The sequence below is a fragment of the Mustela nivalis genome, assembly GCF_964662115.1.
Source record: "Mustela nivalis genome assembly, chromosome: 1".
In the NCBI taxonomy this organism is placed as follows: Eukaryota; Metazoa; Chordata; class Mammalia; order Carnivora; family Mustelidae; genus Mustela; species Mustela nivalis.
This window is the reverse complement of record NC_139020.1, coordinates 59,601,726-59,623,559: the sequence shown is the minus strand read 5'-3', so window position 1 is coordinate 59,623,559 and position 21,834 is coordinate 59,601,726. Positions and strand designations below refer to the sequence as shown.

General features: G+C 36.7%; 2 protein-coding genes across 2 annotated transcripts in view; one reads left to right on the top strand and one right to left on the bottom strand.

Annotated features, from left to right (window-relative positions):
* Window positions 1–2,535, top strand: part of LOC309847548 (uncharacterized protein) — a 3,096-nt gene extending 561 nt beyond the window's left edge. Inside the window, exons 2-3 of the mRNA XM_082698047.1 lie at window positions 1,634–1,777; window positions 1,927–2,535. Of these exons, the coding sequence (XP_082554173.1) occupies window positions 1,634–1,661 (28 nt within the window). The 3' untranslated portion in view covers window positions 1,662–1,777; window positions 1,927–2,535. The remainder of the gene's footprint in view (window positions 1–1,633; window positions 1,778–1,926) is intronic.
* On the bottom strand, window positions 730–21,834 carry GRAMD1C (GRAM domain containing 1C). The gene is made up of 9 exons (XM_082698046.1): window positions 21,697–21,834; window positions 14,887–15,005; window positions 13,329–13,471; window positions 12,474–12,577; window positions 10,728–10,904; window positions 9,342–9,399; window positions 7,571–7,681; window positions 7,248–7,353; window positions 730–2,406 (listed from the first exon to the last, which is right to left on the bottom strand). Exons 1-9 carry the CDS (start codon window positions 21,761–21,763, stop codon window positions 2,326–2,328), a joined length of 966 nt encoding a protein of 321 aa, XP_082554172.1. The 5' UTR covers window positions 21,764–21,834; the 3' UTR covers window positions 730–2,325.

Genomic DNA, 21,834 nt, shown 5'->3' with positions numbered 1-21,834 from the left:
CCCGCCCCCGGCGCCGGGGATCCCCGCCCGCCCGCCCGCACGTGCGGCGCTCGCAGCCTGGCGGAGCCCGCCGGCCAGGCCCCTCCCCCGGCCCGAGGCCCTGGCGCCCGGAGGTAGCGAGGACCTGAGGACCGGCACCTGGGGATGGGGTGCAGGCGGCGGGGCCCAGGGATGGCCCGGCACCTCCGCCCCGACCGGCCCCTGTGCTGCCCCGCGGGTGCCTGTGGGCGGTACGTGGGCGGGGCAACCCCAGAGCCCTCGGCCCGGAGAGGTGCGGACGGCAAGACGGGAAACCCGGGAACCCGGAGGATTCCCCAAGCAGTGGAGACCCGTGGGTCGTCCAGTCTTCATTCCGACGCGGGCAACAGGCTTAGGTGGAGATCAGCACCGCAAATTGTTACCGAGGCACCGCCCCCAAATTCTCCAGCCTTCCCTTAAAGGCCCATTGCTGTCCCTGATCTGTTCATTTATAAAGCTGGTTCTTTTTCATGATTTCTGGCGAGCAGATTCTACATTCGACCGGCAGGCCTAGTACTTTTGTCCCAACAGTCTGCATATTTGAAATGAAACACTCTGCATATTTGAAATGAAATGACTCCTCTTTGGGTTTTATTTTTGCACAAAAATTTTTTTAAAGTGTAGGCCCATATACACGTTTTCACTATAGCAAGTTTCTAGTTATTTGTGCTTTTTGTTGTTGTTTTTTAACGGAAAAAGAAAAACTACAACTAACGACATTTTGGGTTTTATTGATAATTTACACAACAGGCTCAAATGCAATTAATTAAGTTCTACATACATACATGTTTAGTCTTAATCTATAAAGCAACTTTGGTAATTTTCTTTGAGGTATATTTATGAAGTACAGGTTTTAAAGAAAATCACAAAAATATTCAGCTTGCCACTGATCATTTTTGTGAATTTAACAGAGAACAAAGTCTTCAAGTTTATAATCCAGTGACTCACTCACAGCCACACTTCATAAATCAAAAAATCCCTGGGTAAGTACACTGGTACCCCCAAGATAATTTTGTTGGAAATCACCCAGAGAAATCCATTTTCCCTGTAATTAAGTCAATATTTTCATTCTCTACAGGCATCTCAAAAAAGACTTTAGCTATCTCCTGTGGCTCTGAAGAAAGAAAGAAACATTTAATTAAGGCAAGCATGTCCAAACAGAATATATACAAATCATTCAGCACTGCCTTTCTCTTGTCCCAAAGACATCACTTATATGGAGACATATATGCCTAAAAGCTTTTCATGAAGAGCCAAAATGTCTGTCTGACTTTGAACTTCAGTCAGTGCCCTAGTATTGGGACATAATGCCCCAAAAGTTTTTCCTGAAGAGCCAGAAGTTCGTGTCTGGTTATAACTTACCACCTGAAACAAGCCGCACACATGAATGAATAAATGAAGACATATGTGGCTACTGAAAAGTAACCCACAAATCATTTTCAACCAGGTGGTTCACTTCTACCATGAAAGACTGCTAAGCTGAAGCCAAGCTTAGTTCAAGTATTCATCTGATCTGTCACCAAATGCCCAGATTTTAATGTAATCCTCTGTTTTATAAAATCAGAGCATGGTTCTTCATTTTGAGTGTTGCTATCCTATATGTTTCCTCTTCCAGATTCACTCTTCCACCATCTGATACATGAAGGGGCAAGATAATCTCACCTCTGATAGCTGCCTGAAAAAGAAACAACTATTCCTTTAGAAAAATACAACATAGCTCAAGAATATTTCAGATATTACCAACCTGCAGACTCAAAAGGTTTGACTATTGAATTTACATGCTAAATAAGTGAAGACATTGTAATATTTACAGTACACAAACTGAGAAATGTTATAATATATGCCTGAAAACTGGTCCTTCAAAAGTAATGATGATAAAAAGGTTTATTCTTCTATTGTCTTCTTTAGCCTCTTGAATGTATCTCAACTGGGAAAGCAGCCTACTGGACACCTACTGATTCTATGCTAACAGATAAAGCATCAAACTTTAAACCTCACTGTAAAAATCAGTTCAGAGTGTCTCATTTTCTTTTTGTATCAGAAATTCAAATCCACAAAATATTTCATGCTTCACTGGAGAAATTCACTGCCTGGAATTATGTATAAGAAGTGAAGAATGGATTGTTAAAACCATCAGAAACTACTTATCAAATTAGTGTTATTAAAAAGAATGTTCATGTTAGAAGTACCAATAATAAGCAAATGTGGAAATGTTCCGATGACAGTTAAAATGCTTCATCCTCTGGTTTTCTTTAAGATGTTCCCTTTTAGTTCCAAGTATCTCTACAATTTCAGGCCTTGAGATCACTAGCTTTCGACAGTCATGCCAGTCTTGTTCTTATTTAGTAGATCAAAAGTTCTCTGAAGCATAATGAGTGAGCTCTTTAACTGCAAACAAAATTAATTTTCAAAATCAGTTTAACATTTTTTCTTATTTTTATGCCAAATGTTTATATTTATATTCAATATAGTTTGGTTTATATTGATGCCCAAATAAAAGACTGAATTTATAAAACACTTCGGTATGACTGCTAAGCTCTTCCTGTCCGCTGTGGTCCTGCACCTCTCCCTCTACTGTCCTGCAGTACATGCTGCCCCCAGCAGATGGGTTTTCTAAATGGTTTCTCAGGTTGCACTGGTCTCTCCACTATCCCCCAAATGAATCTGGTTTTCCCTGCAGGCCTCTGTTGCTATTATGCTCAACCTTGTCTTCATCCATTTAGAATTTCCCCATCCCCACCCTTTCTGTGTTGCCTTCCATAATCATCCCGCCTTTAAACTCCCAAAGTTTTACCACTTACTTGACACTTAACTTTGTACTTTTTTATGGTTTTTAACAATACACATGGACATCTGATTTCTCTAATAAAATTACAGGCAACTTGAGAGCAAGAATTGTTTTATGCTTCTTTATATTCATTCATTTGTTCATTCATTCAGCAAATGTTAATTGCTGACCTATTACATGCAGGGTATGTACTAAGCAGAGCACTGGGTATACAATGGTAGACCAGAAAGGCACTAACCCTGCCTTCATGGAGCTTACTGCCCAGTGAGGAATACAGAACTGAAACGAATCATCACATATATAAATATATAATTCCACAAGGCATTAAGTTTTTGACTGGAGGAAGGCAGTGTCATTTTCTGAAATACGTCAGGTAGAGGAGAGTCAGTCTGGCTCAGGATGAAAACTGAATTCTGTTTTGGACATGATCAGTTAGTGGTGGCCCGTTAGCATCCAGGTGAAGATGCCAGTCATCAGGTAACTGTGTGAGCCTGGAGCTCAGGGAAGAAGTCCAGGTAAGAGAGATGGATTTGGGAATCAATAGTATGTGTAGCACAAGCAAGGGGAATGGATGAGACCACCTAATGGGAAGTAGAGAAGAAGGGAAGAGAATCTAATGCAAAAGGCCTGGCAGTACTAGGCCAGGGAGAGGAGATGGTTTTAACCAGCAAAAAGCAGTTTTGCTTTATGCTAAGTACAAGAAACAGTCACAAAGACCATAATAATTCCATTTATGTGAAATGCCCAGAATGAGCAAACCTATAGATATAAAAAGTAGATTAGTGATTGTAGGAGTTGAGAGACTGCTAATGGGTACAGGATTTCATTTGGGGGTGATAAAAATGCTCTGGAATTTAGGCAGTGGTGATGGCTGTACAACTTTGTGAATATGCTAGAAATTCTTTAAAAGGTGAATTTTATAATATGTCATTTATATCACACGAAAGCTCGGTTTTTCTTTTTTTCTTAATTAAAAAAAATTTTTTTAAATATTTTATTTATTTATTTGACAGAGAGAGAAAGAGAGCACAATAGGGGGAGCAGCAGGCAGAGGGAGAGGGAGAAGCAGATTCACAGAGCAGGGAGCCAAATGCGGGGCTCGATCACAGGGCCGTGGAATCATGACCTGAGCTGAAGGCAGACACTCAACAACTGAGCCACCCAGGTGCCCCAGGGTTTTCCATGGTTTAAGTCAGAATAAAGAGAAAAGGACTAAAAATGAGGATTATACCCAAAAAAGGTGTTGAGACCATCCTATGCCCTACCCTCCTGCATCCCTCTTACTTTCACACTGCTCCTAAAATGCTGGCAGCCAGCCCTTAATCCTTCAGATGGAGACTGGAAGGCTATTCTCTATGGAAACTGACCAATTTAAAAGGAAGGACCAAAAGATAGTGATACCAGGATTTCTCAACCAACAGCCCTGCCAGATCTACAGAGAAGTTCAGGGTACATCAACCCAATCCATGTTAAGAGCTTGAGAGCTTCTGATCCACACAAGTAGACAGCCAAAAACTATAGACATCCAGTGAAATCCTCTTACTCTAAGGATAGAAATCAAAACAGGGGGAAAGGATCTTGATGGAAAGCAAGTAGGCAAGAAGAAGGGGAAAAATTTTTAACCTTCAGTAATAAGATCAGAGAGATGAAGATACTATAGTCATTTTAAAAGATCACAATGGTATTTAAAAAAAAAAAAAGAAAATTCAGGAAAGTAATAGGTCTTTGAAATTAAAAACTTGTTAGCAAAAATTGAAAGATAGAAGAATGTGAAGATTAAGTTGAGGAACTCTGAGGAAGCAGAACAAAAAAGCAAAGAGACAGAAGCTGGAAAGAAAAAATAAGAAGATTAGACAGCCTGTCCAAAAGAAGGCAGACATCTGAATTACAGGAGCCCTAGAAAGTCAGAAGAGGGAGAGTGGAGGGGACAAGATCATCAACTGTGTAACTCAGTATTTCCCAGAACTAAAAGAGAATTTCCAGAATTCTCAACACTGGAAGCTGAAAAACAATGGAGCAATGCTCTGAAGGAACACTGTTTCCAACCTAAAATTCTATCCCCAGCCAAACTATTAATCAAGGGGAAGGACAGAATAAAAACTTCTCACACTAGAGAAGTCTTAAAATATTTACCTCCACGTTCTCTTTCTCAGGAAGCTACTAGAGGATGTGCTCCATTAAAAGAAAGGAGTAAACCAAGAAAGCAGAAAGCATTGTGGATATAGGAAACAGAGGGGGTATTCAACAGAAATCCCCAGGCTGAGAGCTGTGCACCTGCAGAGAGGGCCCCTGGGCCTGACTAGAGACAGCCAGAAGACCCCACTCATAGAATCCCTGAGGTGAATGAAGGTTAAAAGAGGCAGTGCTGTAGGAGAGGAGATACTTATAAATAATACAATAAACTAATCAATTGTCATAAAACAATTTCAAGGATAAGAAAAAGCACAGAAAAGAAAAAGTAGTCGTGGTTTATTCCATGGCTCAGCTCAGAATAGAAATCTTAATCAAAACAAAGCAAACACTGGATATTGATCTAACCAAAATTATAACTTCCTTGGGAGGATGGGGGAATCAGAAAAGAGGACAAGAAGAGATGAAAGAAAAGAAAACCTCTGTCTTCCATAATAGGAGGTCGAAAGGCCATGTCTAAAACGGAAAGTTTTAATGGAGGTAAACACAAAAAGAAACTAAAAGAGTTAAAGATTGTTGTGTTTGGCATAGTACATAGTGGGACTGCTGTTTTTCTGAAAAAACCTTGTAGAAAAGTTAACTATGTGAAGGAGCCACTTTGGTGAAAATAAAACCTTAAAAAAGTGAATGGGTTATGAAGGATAACGTAGTGACAGCCACAGCAGACAACTCTGAAAAAGCCAGACTGTGAAAGAGAGAGAGATGGTCAGGAGGAGAAGGATGTGGATGGTGTGGGTGCTTTAATGTAGGAGAGCACACTGCAGGACCATGTGCAGATGGGAACGATCCAGCTGACCAGGGAAACTGAAAACAGGATGCTGGAGGGTGATGGATGGAGTCTCCCACTAACACCTGCTGGTAATCTCCCTACAGGCAGAGCACTGCTCATGGACAAGAGGATGGGATGTGGCAACTGGAGTTCTGTAGATTTGGGTATAGAAGGAGAGAAAAACTCTCTTTCCTCCTGAGGCAAGGTTATCAGTAGAAAGAAGGGGAAATAAGATGCTGAGGAGGAAAAATGGAAATATGACCCACTCTTGCCAGGGGAGGGAGAATGGAGAATGTCACCAGCAGCTGTAGCTACTGTGCATTAGAAGAATGCCTAGTGGAAGGTGTCACCTTTAATGCCCCACGTGATATCCTGAAAAATGCTCAATAACTGGATCTTCTAAAAAACAAACCAATGCACAGAAGAAAGAATGGAAGGAAACAAAATATTAATGACTGAATGCTAGAACTATAGGTTTTCTTCTCTTCCACCACTCTCCAGTTTTCAATCTTGAAAAGTATGCATATACTATATCATAATGGAAATAGTAATCTTTATTTTTCAAAGGGAATCCTAAGTTTTGGTTCATGGAACTGAGCAGCACATACTGATAATACTGTGTTCAAGAGATAAATGTTTATAGCAAAACATTTAAATAACCTAAATGGTCATTCTTCAGCGGAGAACTGGTGAAATAATTAATTGTACCACATTTATACAGTTTGAATTCTATGTAGTTGTTTAAAAAAGAGGAAGTCCTTTATATGCTAATATCAAAGCATCTCCAAGAAATATGGATATTAGATAAAATAACTGTATACAGGATCTACCCTTTTTATGAAAACAGTTACTATTAAGCATAAATTTTTATATAGAAGCATCAATAAAAAGAATGAGTTAGATGTATACAGTTGCCCTTTGAACAACATGGGTTTGAACGGCATGGGACCACTTGTACACAGAGTTTTTTACAGGACACCACTATAAATGTGTTTTCTCTTATGATTTTCTTAATAACATTTTCTTTTTTCTAGCTTAACTTTATTATAAAAATATAGCATATAATACATATATAACATACAAAATAACAATTGACTGTGTTATCAGTAAGGCTTCTGCTAAACAGTAGGCTATATGTAGTTAAGTTCCTGGGGAGTCAAAAGTTATACACAATTTTCAACTACGTAGGTGTCAGCACCCCTAACCCCACCATTATTTAAGAGTCAAATGTTCATGTTGATAAGGAAACATCTTCAAAATATATTACTAATTATAAAATGAGGGCATACAACAATGTATACAGTAGGCTTTGATTTTGAAAAAAATACAAGTGACTATACATGTAAAATGCATCATACAGAAACTGGTAAGGGTAGTTGCCTCTAGGAGGAGAGTTTCTTCAAACAATGGTATCGTGACTCTTCTCACAACCAGAGGAGCAGCTGGTTCATACCTCTATGAAAGTACTAAGTCCTACAGTACCTGTTCGAGCATCAAGATGGAGTCTCGGAGCACTCCTTTTAAACGATGGGCCTGGTCTTTTTTCTTTTGAATATTTTCCACTCTTGACACCATATCAGAGGCTAAACTGGGGGGCAAAAAAAAAAAAAAAAAAAACCTTAAAAATTGGGAATATCTTCTGATCTTTCATTTCTAAAAACCATTCATGTCCTATAAATTTGGAAATAAACAAAAAAACTTTCTGACTACAGAATAGTTAGGAGATCCAAATCTCTAAACCAGAATTAAGTTTTCTACAACTAAAGAATTATTGAAATAATAATAGGTTGGGGGTAAAGACTTACTGCAAAGATCTCTCTTCTTGGAGGTGGAGATGGTAAAAGGACTGAGCAGCATATTCTATCTTTGACAGCTTCAGAAACAGTGTCACATTCAACAGAACTAGCAACAGCAAACTAGGCAGAGCAAATAATACCTGGTTAATTCACTCTTGTCCGGGCCTAAAGCTCGGCTCATATAGAATAGACACACCAAACTCTAAAAGTGTATGTTGTTCTAGAGTAGTTTCCAATTGTTACTATTTAAATCAGTTAGTCCTATTTTATTATATGAAATAATTATATTTAGGTATTAAATAGTGAAGAAAAGGTTGAAAGGTAACTACAGTGACAGTCAAGTCCTCAAAGAAAGCAGGTTGGGATTGTCCCTGATATGTCTCTTCTCTGGGAGGAATCCCAGCCAGACCTGAGGTGCAACCACCAGCTTAGAAATCTACCAGATAAGCTTTCCAGATCTATTTTTGGGTGCCTCTAGCTTAAGCAATTATACACCCATAATGCTGCACTTCAAAAAAAAAAAAAAAAAAATGAAGATCAATATAGACTTGATCTTACATATATGAACAGGCACCTTACTCCTATGGAAAACCAAAACAAATTTTTTAAATTACTATCCAGCAAAAATTTCTTCTAGTTCAACTTAGACAAAGGAAACATGAAATCCCAAATATACATGAATGTTGTCATATATAAAATGTTACATGCTAATGAAATTGCTCTATTTGTTCTCATAGCAGCCTTTCAATTGATGGATATATTTCTTATTTTTCATATATGCAAATATGTAGGTGGCATCATATCTCTCTTATTTTTTTGTTAAAATGTTGGCTTACCCTTAAAAATATACAGTATTCATCTGTACCTGCCCAGAAGAGGATTTTGCTAAAAATGAGACCTAAGGTAAAAGCAAGAACTGAAATGGTATGTAAATCAACATTTCAACATCTGACTATAAATTTTTTGCATAGTACCATAAAAGATAATATTTAATATTCAAAATTGTCATAGCAAACCAACTTAAGGAGCATATGAAAACCTTTTGTATATCAAACATTTTCTACATTCTGAAATCTATATTTAGAAAAAGCAGCTGGTATGCTTCATTCCAAAAAATATTCACCAAGAGTATATCACCCAGTCAGAACCAATTCAATTAAATCTAACTGACTACCTCAATACTCAAATACAGCCGTGTAAAAAATAGTCTAAGTATGTCTTCCTGAGTAGATTCTTGCTCAAGACCTACTAACTCAATCTCCGGGACTGGGGTCTAGAAGTCTGCATTTTAGTTTAATTAAATAGTGCAAAATAACACTATTGGGATCTTACCAGCTACATATAAATATTCTCTTTAAGTTTATGGAACTTCCAATAAAAATCTATGATGGTAGAAAAAAGATTAATTAAAAAAAACATTAGTGGTGTCTGGGTGGCTCAGTCAGTTAAGCGTCTGATGCTTGATCTCTGCTCAGGTCATGATCTCAGGGTTGTGAGTTCCAGCCCTGTGTTGGGCTCCATGTATGAAGCCTACCTAATTAACTAACTAATTAATTAAAAACATTTATTGGCTGTGTACTTGGCATTTGCTCAAATTTAATAATTCCCCTGAAAATAAAAAACTATCAGATTGAAGCATATAAAATTAATGTTTTTATAGATCAAAATTAGTTAAATAGGGCAATTTCTACACAATGACATACAAATCCAAATTCTTTTAGAAACTATTAAAAGAGATGTGAAGACACAAGCAAAAAAAGCACTCAAAACAAATACTTACAAAATACTCATCACCACAATAAGGGCAATGTTATAGCTTTCCATTTCCTTTTTCTTTCCTGCAAATCACACACACAAAAACATATTAAAACAGGACTGTGATTAACAATGGTTAAAATTTAATTTCATTTGAAAAGAACTAGATAAAAAATTTTTACATTTGTAAAGACAACTTGATGTAAATTCCCAACACCCTTTGTTTATTTCTAATATCTTCACTAATTTGAAACAAATCCACAAAAAGAAAACCTACAACAGGGGCGCCTGGGTGGCTCAGTGGGTAAAAGCCTCTGCCTTTGGCTCAGGTCATGATCCTAGGGTCCTGGGATCGAGCCCCGCATCGGGCTCTCTGCTCAGGAGGGAGCCTGCTTCCTCCTCTCTCTGACTGCCTCTCTGCTTATCTGTAATCTCTGTCTGTCAAATAAATAAATAAAATCTTTAAAAAAAAAAAACAAACTACAACACTCTTGCAAATTCAGCCTACATTAAAAATTAATTTGCTCTAAAATAAGAAATTCAAAGTATCATGTATGATCTCTAGCTAAGTTCCATCTCTGCAAATAATGTTTAAGCTGGGTTTGTGTACAATGCTTCTCCCCTTAAAAAAGTTTTTTAATCATCCTACCTGTTCTCTGTTGCCCTAACTTTAAATTCCAAAACTAAAATATTATTAAGCTTAAATAGCAGATAAACATTCACACTAAGATATAAGCCTTAAAAGAGGAATTTTGGTAAGTAGAGGGGTGAGAAGGAAGACAGTTTTGTAGTTCTGAGAGGGAGGAAGTAACAGTAGAGACAAAGTGTTTTCAAAATTGAAAGTGGGGATAATAAAAGTCAAATTCCATCTTTGGAACTTTTGGGGCTGGACCTGAGAGTACATAAGAATTAAAAACATACAAGCACTTTAGTACTCTCAAGGGTAGAAATCAAATGTCCGTAATATGCGAGGTCAAAAATTCTTGAGTGAAGCATCTAGCAGCCAGGGACGGTGGTAGGGACTGGTGACTTGGGAAGCACATGCTCTGTCTATTGGAGATGCTACTACTAAGCTCTGACTGATTGTTGCTGTGAAGGAATTTGAGTCCAGAACTGTCAGATCTGAGTTTTCATATAAAAACATCCAATTTTTAAAATATCACACAGGCCCCATAAAATACATCGACTAGCCAGATGCCTGCCATTTTGCAACTGCTTCTTTACATTTATACATTAGTTATTTTTAAAGAACTCAGATAAACATTATCAGAAAAGAAGAGGAAAAAGGAAAAAAAAAAAAGAAGAGGAAAAAGGGAGACCTCCTAACTGACATGTCTATAAATAAGACACCTACTACGCTTGATGTAAGTAAACTATAATCTTCCATCTCTGTTTACCCGATAGCAGCTACCTGAAATATCCCCTCTGGCATCTAAGCCCACATCTCCAGAAGAACGCTGAGAAGAAAGTTTAGGAACTGTTTCTGCTGTTCGGTTGAATGTTCGCCTTCTCCTTCTCAAGCCACTAAGTTTTCCAGTGTCCTCAATGGACTGATTTAACATAGATTCTTCCATTAACAAGTCTGATTCTAAGAAGGAAAAAAGAAAGCTTTAGACAGTGGAGAAACTTCAACTATAAGAAACAGGGGCAGGAGGAGTTGTTTTGTTTTTAGGGGTTTGTTTTGTTTTGATTTTTAAGCCTTGGTAACTTTAACTATTACTTAAGTTCTCATGGCCTAGATCCAAACCTTACTCTTAATAAAAAGTTTTGGAGGGTAAAGTGATCCTCTAATGAGGGGTCACTACTCTAGGAAGAATTATCTATATTAATAAATGATGGGATCATCAGAGCAAATTCACCATGTGCTATATTAAATATTAACATAATGATTTCAGTTATGAAAACAACAGGCTACCCATTTACATTGGCGCATTAGAAAGACTTCCAAGATATTTTGTGGTAGCTGATTGTCAATATCAAAGGAAGAAGTAGCATATTATAGGTCTAGTTTTCAATGAGGGTTTGTAAAAAAGTAAGTCCTAATAAGGAAAATCTGCAAACAACCTAAAAACCTCATTTTTGTCATTTGTTTCAACCTTTCCTTCACCAGATTTTTTATTAGAAGCTCATTATCCAGTGGCCAAACTAATTTTTGAATTTCATTTTCTTTGCTCCTGATTAGGAGTTTAATAATGAATAGCCAAGAGAGAAGAGCAAGGAAAATAATCAACAAATTCGATGATGAAGACTTAGTTTACCCTGAACTCACTGACCCTGCTTTTCTTTAACCAGAATTAATTATTGGAACACATGGGTTGCCCAGTCATTAAGCATCTGCCTTTAGCTTGGGTCATGATCCTGGTCGGGGTTCTGGGATCGAGACCCGCATCGGGCTCCCCACTCAGCAGGAAGCCTGCTTCTGCCTCTCCCACTCCCCCTGCTTGTGTTCCCTCTCTTGCTGTCTCTCTCTCTGTGTCAAATAAATAGATAAAATCTTAAAAAAAAGAATTAATTTATAGTCATGTATATATATTTTTGTCATGTTTTATTTTAAGTAATATCCAAACGTAACAATATCACTTCCCCAGTCTACTACCCATCGCCACCAAATCCATACATGTACATGATACCTACCATTGCTAAGTGGTCCTGCATAAGCCCAGGGAAACTGCATTCCTAAGGACTGCTGGCAGGGCGGGGGTGTGGCGGGGGGGAGACACCAAGGAGCACAAGTACGTATTTGTGATCAAGTTACACAGTCTCTCACTGCAGTCCGCTTTCTTGGCTCCTTGAAGAGCCTGTGATAGCTCCTAACTGTGATCTTGGACAAGTCACTTAACTTCTCTCTCTTTCAGTATTTATTCTTTAGTAAAATGGGAAAAAAAAAAAAAAAACCTACCCCACAGGTTTCTATGGGACTAATATTTATCAAGCACACAAACACATCTGGCATATAATAAACATAATGTCAGTGTTTGTTAGACCAATTAAAATTAAGAGTTTTCAAATTCCAAGTGGGGTATAGTTAGAACCACTTCAGTGGGAGTCAATCCAACGTCATCTACTAGTTCCAATTATGAAGCCAAATGAAGAATCAATCTGTTTTGTTAATAAATACTATCTTTACAAAAATAGATAAATGAAGAAATTTACAAACCAAGCTGTTTGAAATAGTCCTCCAAGGAACTCCAGGAATTCTTTTCAATTAGAGATTTGATAATGGCCCATGGTTGTTTTCTGTATTTCAAATCAGTGGAAACTCTAATAAAATAAGGAGGAAAGAAGAATAATTCTTTAAAGGAAAGAATTTAGTTCTATTAACATTGCAATTAAGTGTAAGATTATATTCAGTGGAAAGCCAAAAAGACTCAAAATCATTAGATCATAAAAGAAAATTTGTTCACTGATGAGGACTTCTTAAAAAATTGCTGTTTGCTGCTAATAACTTCATGAAATTTTCCTTCTAAGTACTTGGCATTTCATTTTTTTCTATCTCTAGCCCTGAGTTTTCTTACTTAAATAGCAATAAAGTCTCAAAATAAATTCTAAATTTCCTAAACGCCTTTTATAAAAAATCTCTAGTGGTCATAAATTAGGTGAAAGTAACTACATTAGCGAAGACCAGGCAAAGCCGATGGTGGCCCCTCACTATCTTTGATGCAACCATTTCTGATTTCCCATTGCAACAATGTGCTAACAATGTGCTCCTGACATTAAATAGGGCCCTGTGACTAGTTCTGGCCACTGGACTGTGAACACAGTTCCACAACTTTCTCTTCCTGTAGCAACAGCAATGACACATATTCTGGATTGTGTTGCTCCAGGATGTCAAAGCACTCATCACCGTGTGGCCTTGAGTGAGGAACCCCATTCCTCTGCTGACATGGACATGTAATCTGAGCAAGGAATAAAGCTTGGTTGTGTAAGGCTACTAAGATTTTAGGATTGATATGTATGTTCCAGAACATAATCTCACCTAGCCTGACTAAAACACTCATTTATGATAGCTCACCTCAGCCGGCATTTCTGTTTTGAGGATCGGATGATATGGTATCTGTTCAGGGTATAGAAGTAATCATGGTAGGGAACATCATGTGTCAGGACTTCTGAATCTACCAAATAAAATTGTGCTTCCCGACTTTCTTTATACAGTGTCTGCCAAAATAAGATTAAAAAATTTTTTGCATGTACAAGTTTAATATATTAAACTCCTTGCCAATTTAGAATATATATATATAACTAGAATTCCTTCTCAAACCGGAAGGGCCTCCATGTTGGCTGTGCTGTCTATGAATTGAGAAGATAGGATCCACAGAAGTAGATTTTGCTGCCTCTCTGCCATTTCATAGCATAGTCATCTTTTTCTTTCTTTTAGGTTTGAGGAAGAAAGAGAAAATTTATAGTTTCTTGTGTATGTTATTAGTTTACAAAGAATTTTAAATGTTCCTGATAGGGAAACAATTCAAAATTCAATTGAACGAAGTGAGGATCCACTCTAAAATTCTTAAAAATTTAACAATCACCCTTCACCAAAATAGTGAAGGAAGAGGGTTTCCAAAGAAAACACAGCGTTCCCAAAAGAATTTGGAGCATTTGATGACCAAGCCTTCCTCATTTTAATCATGGCTTTTCAAGGTTATCAAAGACCCCAATATCAAAATACCAAACTTTTCTTAAATATTTGAAAATCTTTGAAACTTTGAAAAAAAAAATTTAAGTCCTTTTTAACATTGGGCAAAAGCCACAACCACAAAACTAGTTCAGATGTTAAGATATTTTCTATTTGCAGACCAGATACATTACACTTCAATACAATTTGGTCAAACACGAACTCCACTATACAGTCAGTGCCACGCTGGCCACTGAGGAGAGCACAGAGTATCTTCTAATCTCTTCCCATACACCACTGCTGCCCTCTAGTTATTTGGCCCTCACTCCAATTGGAGTTAGGCCCTATTGGGCCCTATTTGGCCCTAACAATCCAAATTGGATTCCAGTACTGTTCTTTTTAAAACCCTTTATTATAAAAAAGTTCAAACATACACAAAAATAGAAATGAAGTGTAATTAAGCCTCACAAACTCATCAACCAGCTTGAACAACATTAACTCTTGCCAGTCCTGCTTCGTCCCTATCCCAACCCCACACTCCCTCCCTCCACCACCATGCTCTGCCTGGCTAGATTACTTTTAAAGGATACCCTAGATATCAGTATAATTTTATTCTTAAATATGCCAGTGTATCTCTTTATAATTTCTTTATTGTGTTTTTAAAAGATACTCTTTTCTTTAAAGCATAGCTGCAATACCACTACTACATGTAAAAATCAGCAATTCCTTAAATCTCATAAATATATTTTTAGTTGGTTGGTTTGAATTAGGATTGGGCTGGTTTGGTTAATATGTCTCTTAAATCTTCTTTTAATCTGACAGTTTCTCCTCCCTCTTTTTTTTTTTTTTTTTTTTTTTTGGCCACTTATTTCTTAAAATTGTCTTGTAAACTGGTGACTGACAGGCATCTTCTCTCGCCCCACACATATGATATTTTGGAATACTGACAGAGTAGACATACCTGTTTTTCAGTGGCAGCAGTGCACTTTCCAGTAAGTGGATTATTAAGGACTATAGTGTAGGTCATGGTTCTCAGTTGATCACCTCCAGGTTCTACTTTCCAAGGGGTGGACACTACATCTAATAACAGCAAACATAAAAAGAGTTGGTTCTAAAAATCTGAAGAGTATGACTTAAAATGGAATCAGAGGTAGGTTTTTTGTCTTATTATATTGTTATATTATTATATTATTTTGTATATATTATATTGTATTATATTATTATTATATTGTACACCTGAAATTAATATACAGTGTTATATTAGCTTCAGGTATACAATATGATTCAACAATTCTATACTTTACCTATGATAAATGTACTTTTTTAAAAAATATTTTATTTCTTTGACAGAGATTACAAGTAGGCAGAGAGAGAGGGGGAAGCAGGCTCCTTGCTGAGCAGAGAGCTCGATGCGGGGCTACGATCCCAGGACCCTAGGATCATGACTTGAGCTGAAAACAGAGGCTCTAACCCACTGAGCCACCCAGGTGTCCCTATGATAAATGTACTCTTAATCTCCTTCACGTATTTCACCCATCCCCACCCCACGCACCTTCCTTCTGGCTACCACCAATCTGTTCTCTGTATTTAGGTCTGGCTTTTTGTCTCTTTTGTCCTTTGTTATTTCTTTTGTTTTCTTAAATTCTGCATATGAATGAAATCATATTGTATTTGTCTTTCTTCATCTTATTTAACTTTGCATTATACCCTCCACGCCCATCCATGTTGTTGGAAATGGCAAAATCTCATTCTTTTTTATGGATGGGTAATATTCCATTATATATATCTACACACACACACACACACACACATATGTACCATTCTTTATCCATTCATCAATTGATGGGCACCTGGGTTTCTTCCATATCTGTGCTATTATAAATAATGCTGCAATAAACTTGGGGGTACATTTATCTTTTTGAATTAATGCTTTCATTTTCTTTGGGTAAAGATTCAATAATGGAATTACTGGATCATACAGTAATTCTATTTATAATATTTTTCAGGAAGCTCCATACTGTTTTCCACAGTGACTGAACTAATTTGCATTCCCACCAACAGTGCACAAGTGTTCCTTTTTCTCTACATCCTTGCCAACACTTGTTATGTCCTGTGTTTTTGATTCTAGCCATTCTGACAGGTGTGAGGTGATATCTCCTTGTGGTTTTTATTTGCATTTCCCTGATGCTCACTGGAAAGAAGTAGTTTTTAGTTATTTCCATTTTTATTTTTGGACAGTCCTAACTTCATTATGACTGTTATCATTTCAACACTAAAGTAAAATCAAACATAAGGCACTATTCTTGTATATGACATATTCCTCATCTTGATTCATTTACTTCTAAACTGTTGTCTATTAATACACTTTAACAACAAATTAAAAGTTGTTTCATCTGGAGTCTTCATTTTGAAGTTCCCAGTACCTGGAAAGAGAAGTAATGGCACCTGCCTTATAAACACAAACAGAACAACTTTTTAACATTCCCATTATTAAGGACAAAACTTTGAAAGACATTTGCCATCACGTAAAAACAAGACCTTCAAAAAGAATAAAAGTTAAAAAAAAAAAAAAGATTTTGATCCGAGCTTGTGGAAAAATCATGTTAATAAGAAATCATGTAATGTTAATAGCTTATCTGTCAAAATCTTTAATCAAGGAGGGAGCTATGGAATATAAATAACTATATAACTTTTCTATACTAAGAAAGCTGTAAGAAAATCTCTTTGTATTTATGGCAACATCTTGGTTAAAATTCTTATTTGCTTAATAATAACACAGTGAGGGCCACCTTGGTGGCTCAGCCAGGTAGACACTTCCCTTTGGCTCAGGTCATGATCTTGGGAGGGGGGGGGCGGGGGGGGGGAGGACTGGGATCTGCTCATGCTCAGCAGGGAGTCTGCTTCTCCTCCTCTCTCTCCCCCTGGCCCCTCCCTAACTTGTGTGCTCTTTCAAAATATATTTATATATTTATTAAAAAATAATAATAACACAGTGAGTAAAAACATACTTTGAACAGAAATATATTTTAGAATATAGCACCATACAGCAAAGATCATTTAACAAGGCAAAGACTAGGAATATACAGGTAACCGCATCATGAACTCTTTTCAAAGATTTGACTAAATCACCTAATGCTATTAGCACTCAAGGACTTGGGCAATTAGTATGCTTGACTGCTATTTGTTAACATCCTAAAATACAAATGCCTTTAACTAACCCATTACCCATTATCCGAACAAAATGAAGCAAGCTTTATGATATAGGCAATTTTACTCCACTTCTTTCATACAGCTGGGTTTCCAGATTTTTTGAAGGACCCCAAAGCAGCCTTTTCAGTATCTGAAAAAATCTTGGAGCTAAAATGACAGCATCTCAAACTATAGAATCTACCATGCAAAATTCTGTAATATATTATATATACACACTATTTATTTATTTATGATCTCTACACCCAATGTGGGGCTTGAACTCATGATCCCAAGATCAGGAGTTGCATGCTCTTCTGACTGAGCAGCCAGGCACCTTAACATACAGAATTTGCTGTAAAAAATAATTTATTCAGTTGTATATGAAAGAAGATACAAAATTTAATCTAAAATAATTTTCCAAAAATTATTCTGATCATGTCAGCCTATTTCAATAAATTATACAAATAATCCATTGCTAATTAGCAACAGAATTTTAAGATATCACTGAATTCTGCTGTTAACAAAGCAACTATTAACAAGGATAAAAGTATGTCTTCCACTTATATTGTCACCAATGTCACCAACAGTCCTACGGAATATCATATAATTAACAATATTTTTGAATAATCAAGCCCCCCAGTACCTACGTAAAGCTCATCATGACAGAAAAAATTAGGGATGAAATTATAAGAAGAATGGCAACAATATACAAAGGACATATGTGTCATTCTGATATACTGAAATAAAGTAATAAAAAGCAGGAATTGCAGAATACTTTATGAATCCTTTAATGTAATAACGTTTTAAAAATTGGTGAGTCTTCACACCCATTAGGATGGCTATTTTTACAAAGACTGAAAATAATAAGTGCTGACAAGGATGTGGAAAAATTGGAATCTTTACATATTGCTGGGGGGGGGGGAATGTAAAATGATGCAACCACTTGGAAAACAGTATGGCCGTTCCTCAAAAAGCTAACTACAGAATTACCCATAATCCAGTAATTCCATTCCTAGGTTTGTACCCAAGGGAACTGAAAGTAGGGATTCAAACAGATATTTGTACATCACTGTTCACAGCAGCATTATTCACAATAACTAAAATGTAGAAGCACTCAAAACTCCATCAATGTACGAATGGATAAGCAAAAGGTGCTATATATACACAATGTAATAGTAATCAGCCTTAAAAAAAAGGAAATTCTAACACATGCTACAACGTAGATAAACCTTGAAGACATGCTAAGTGAAATAAGCCAGTCACAAAGGAAAAAATATTGTGTGATTCCACTTATAAGAGGTACCTAAAGCAGCCAAATTTAAAGACACAAAGTAGAATGGTAGTCATCAGCAGCTGGGAGAAGGAGGAATGGAGACTTATGGTTTAATAGGTAGAGCTGCAGTTTGGGAAGATGAAACAGTTCTGGAGATGGATGGTAGTGATGTTTGCATAATGTGAATGTATTTAATGCCACTGAATTGAACACTTAAAAATAGTTCAAATGGTATATTTTATGTTATGTACATTTTGCCACCAAAAAAAATTGGTGAATCTTGGGAATGGCTATATGGGTTTTATTATACTATTCTTGCAACATTTCTGAAGATTTATAATTTCCAAAATTAAAAAGCTGAATAGAAAGACTTAACACTGAGTTTTGAATTATAAAAGTAGTGTCACACAGCTGTAAACACAAATTTAAATACATACTTATTTAAAAGCTCCTTAATTAAAAAAAAATCCAATAGTACCATCTTAGTGCTAAATTAGATTAAATCCACAAACAACTGACTTTACACAAATCTTTCTGTTAAAAAAGAACTATTTCTTAATATTATTAAAGAGAAGTCTTTGTGGGGCACCGAGGTGGCTCAGATGGTTAAGTGTCTGCCTTTGGCTCAGACCAATCCCAGAGTCTTGGGATGGAGCCCCATATTGAGCAGGAAGCCCACTTCACCTTCTCCCTCTGCTGTTCTCCTGCTTGTTCTCTCTCTCAATCTCTCTCTCTCTCTCTCTCTCTCAAATCAATCAATAAATAATGTTTTTAAAATAATAAAAATAAAAAGAAGCCTTTGAACCCCACTCTCAAAACACTGAACTTTGATTACCAGATAACAAGTTCAGAAGAGAGCAGAATGGTGTGCAATCATAAATCATCTCCTTGGGAGCAAACTTTCTGACTAATTCTAGGTCTAAATAGCAACATTCCTATTACTGTTTATACTTGTAATTAGCCAGAAGCCTATGCTTCCAAAAGCCACTTATAACCTCTGATAGCAAACGTAGTGACCCATATTGAAGCTAGATATGCTATCAGACAACTAATACAGTTGTGAGTCAAAGAACAAACTTGAGGGGTGCCTGGCTGGCTCAGTCAGTTAAGCATCCTACTCCTGATTTTGGCTCAGGTCACGATCTCAGGGTCCTGGGATTAAGCACAGAGTTGGGGTCTGCGTTCAGTATGGAGTTTGCTTGAGATACTCTCTCCCTCCCCCTTTGTCTCTCCTTCTGCTCTCTCTCTCTCTCGCTCTCTCACAAATAAATAAATAAGATCTATTTTTTTAAAAGGAAAGAAGAGAAAGAGAAAAAAAAAAACAGATTTCATTTCGTTCCAGTTAGTTCCTCGTGGAACTTTGAGCCATTAAAATGGCAATGCAATTATCAACAGGCATCATCTTAGAATATTAAGAAAAATAACATATCCAACTCTTCTGAAATATCAAGTTCTCTAGACAGATAAGAATAGCAAGAAAATACAAAATAGATTCAGAAGAGATATATCAAATATAAGCTACTTAGGGAAGAAGAAAATTTGTATCCCCCAAATATTCTGCATTCTTAAAACTAAAAGAATAGGGGAAAAAATGATTTTTTTAAACATGAAATTCTTAATATAATCACAGGGCTCAAAAGCTATCAATGATATAATCTACAAATATAATTATATTTACATAGGAATTGCACATAAAGCAATAATATTTAATGGTTTAAAAAGTGGGGGTGCCTGGGTGGCTCAGTGGGTTAAGCCGCTGCCTTTGGCTCGGGTCATGATCTCAGGGTCCTGGGATCGAGTTCCGCATCGGGCTCTCTGCTCAGCAGGGAGCCTGCTTCCCTCTCTCTCTCTCTCTCTCTCTGCCTCTTCGACTACTTGTGATTTCTCTCTGTAAAATAAATCAATAAAATCTTTAAATAAATAAATAAATAAATAAAATAAAAAGTGGCTTAATTATGAACTATATTTAAATTGACTGTAGAATAACTTTCTCTTTGACTATATCAAATGACTCAACTTATATGAATCTCTGCTGCTACTGTTTGCTATATAAAATTATAGCAAGCTAAACCATGTGCTCCCAAAGTTTATAAAATATTCTGGAATATTTAGGATAAAATCAGTTTCAAACGAACTATAAGCTTATTCGAGATGTTTACCAAAATAGAACTTTTAACACATAGAATCCTTTTTAATTTTTTAAAATTTATTTACTTTACTTGATAGACAAAGATTACAAGTAGGCAGAGAGGCAGGCAGAGAGAAAGAGGGAAGCAGGCTCCCTGATGAACTGAAAGCCTGATGCGGGACTCCATCCCAGGATGCTGGGATCATGACCTGGGCTGAACGCAGAGGCTTTAACCCACTGAGACACCCAGGTGCCCTAGAATCCTTTTTATAAGTATAAATAATTACTTAGCTAGAATCTTTTGTATTTTCATTGAGATATACCATAGTCACTGCAATCAAAGAGCATAGCTCCATGAATTTGCACAAAGAAAACACACCTGTGTACCATCACCCAGATCAAGATAGATTTTACCAACATCCCAGAAGTTCCCTCCCACTCTCTACCCACCCAACACTCCACACAGTAAATACTATGCTGATTCTGTTTTGAACTTTATATTAAGAAACCATAGTATGTACTCTTTTGTGTCTGGCTTCTCTAGCTTAACATTAAATCTGTGCGATTTACGAATACTGTTAAAAGCAGCAGGAGTTTGCTTTTTTTCATTGCTATATAGTATTCTTTTTTGTAAACACACACAATTTGTTTACCCATTCTGGTAACTGGTGGATATTTGGGCTGTTTTGGTTTGGGACCATTATAAATATGCTGCCAAGAACACTATAGTAGAAGTCATTCAGAGCACACATATATCCATTTCTGAAGGACACATACTTACTGGTAGAATTGCAGAGTCAGAGAGAATTTTTATGTTCAGCTTACTGCCAAACCATTTTGCAAAGTGAGTATACAAGTTTATACCTTACTAGAATCCAACTGCTCCACAATGGAATCCTTTTAAATAAGGTTCAACCAACTGAACTGCTACATTAATAAATAAACGGAGTTTTAGTTTCAAAGAGTTTGAACTTAATTGTAGGTAGGATCTGACTAGTTGAACAGTTAGTCAATGCTTACATGTAAATTTAACCAAAATGCTTAAATACCAGTTTATATATCACCAAAATAAAATCAAAGCCTTATTTTCCCCCTGACAACATAGATCATTAATATAACCTTAACTCTTAAAGGATAACAAAATTCTCCCATATTTATCATTAGATAAACACAAGACCAACCGATTATATTCCTAGAATTGGCAAATCTCTGCATAAAGCGTGAACTGGTGAAGAGCAATTCAAACATTCTTTCAGCACTGATATGAAAAACACGGTTGATATAAAGTCTTCCATGAAGATCTTTCTCAGGAATATTTT

Coding starts and splice junctions, on each gene's coding strand:
- GRAMD1C (XM_082698046.1), bottom strand. CDS start 21,763: ATGTTTGAATTGCTCTTCACCAGTTCACGCTTTATGCAGAGATTTGCC. Junction 9,400..10,727: donor TGCCAGAGGGGATATTTCAG/GTAGCTGCTATC, acceptor TGTGATTTGCAG/GAAAGAAAAAGGAAATGGAA. Junction 7,682..9,341: donor ATTGTGGTGATGAGTATTTT/GTAAGTATTTGT, acceptor TGCTCTGCCTAG/TTTGCTGTTGCTAGTTCTGT.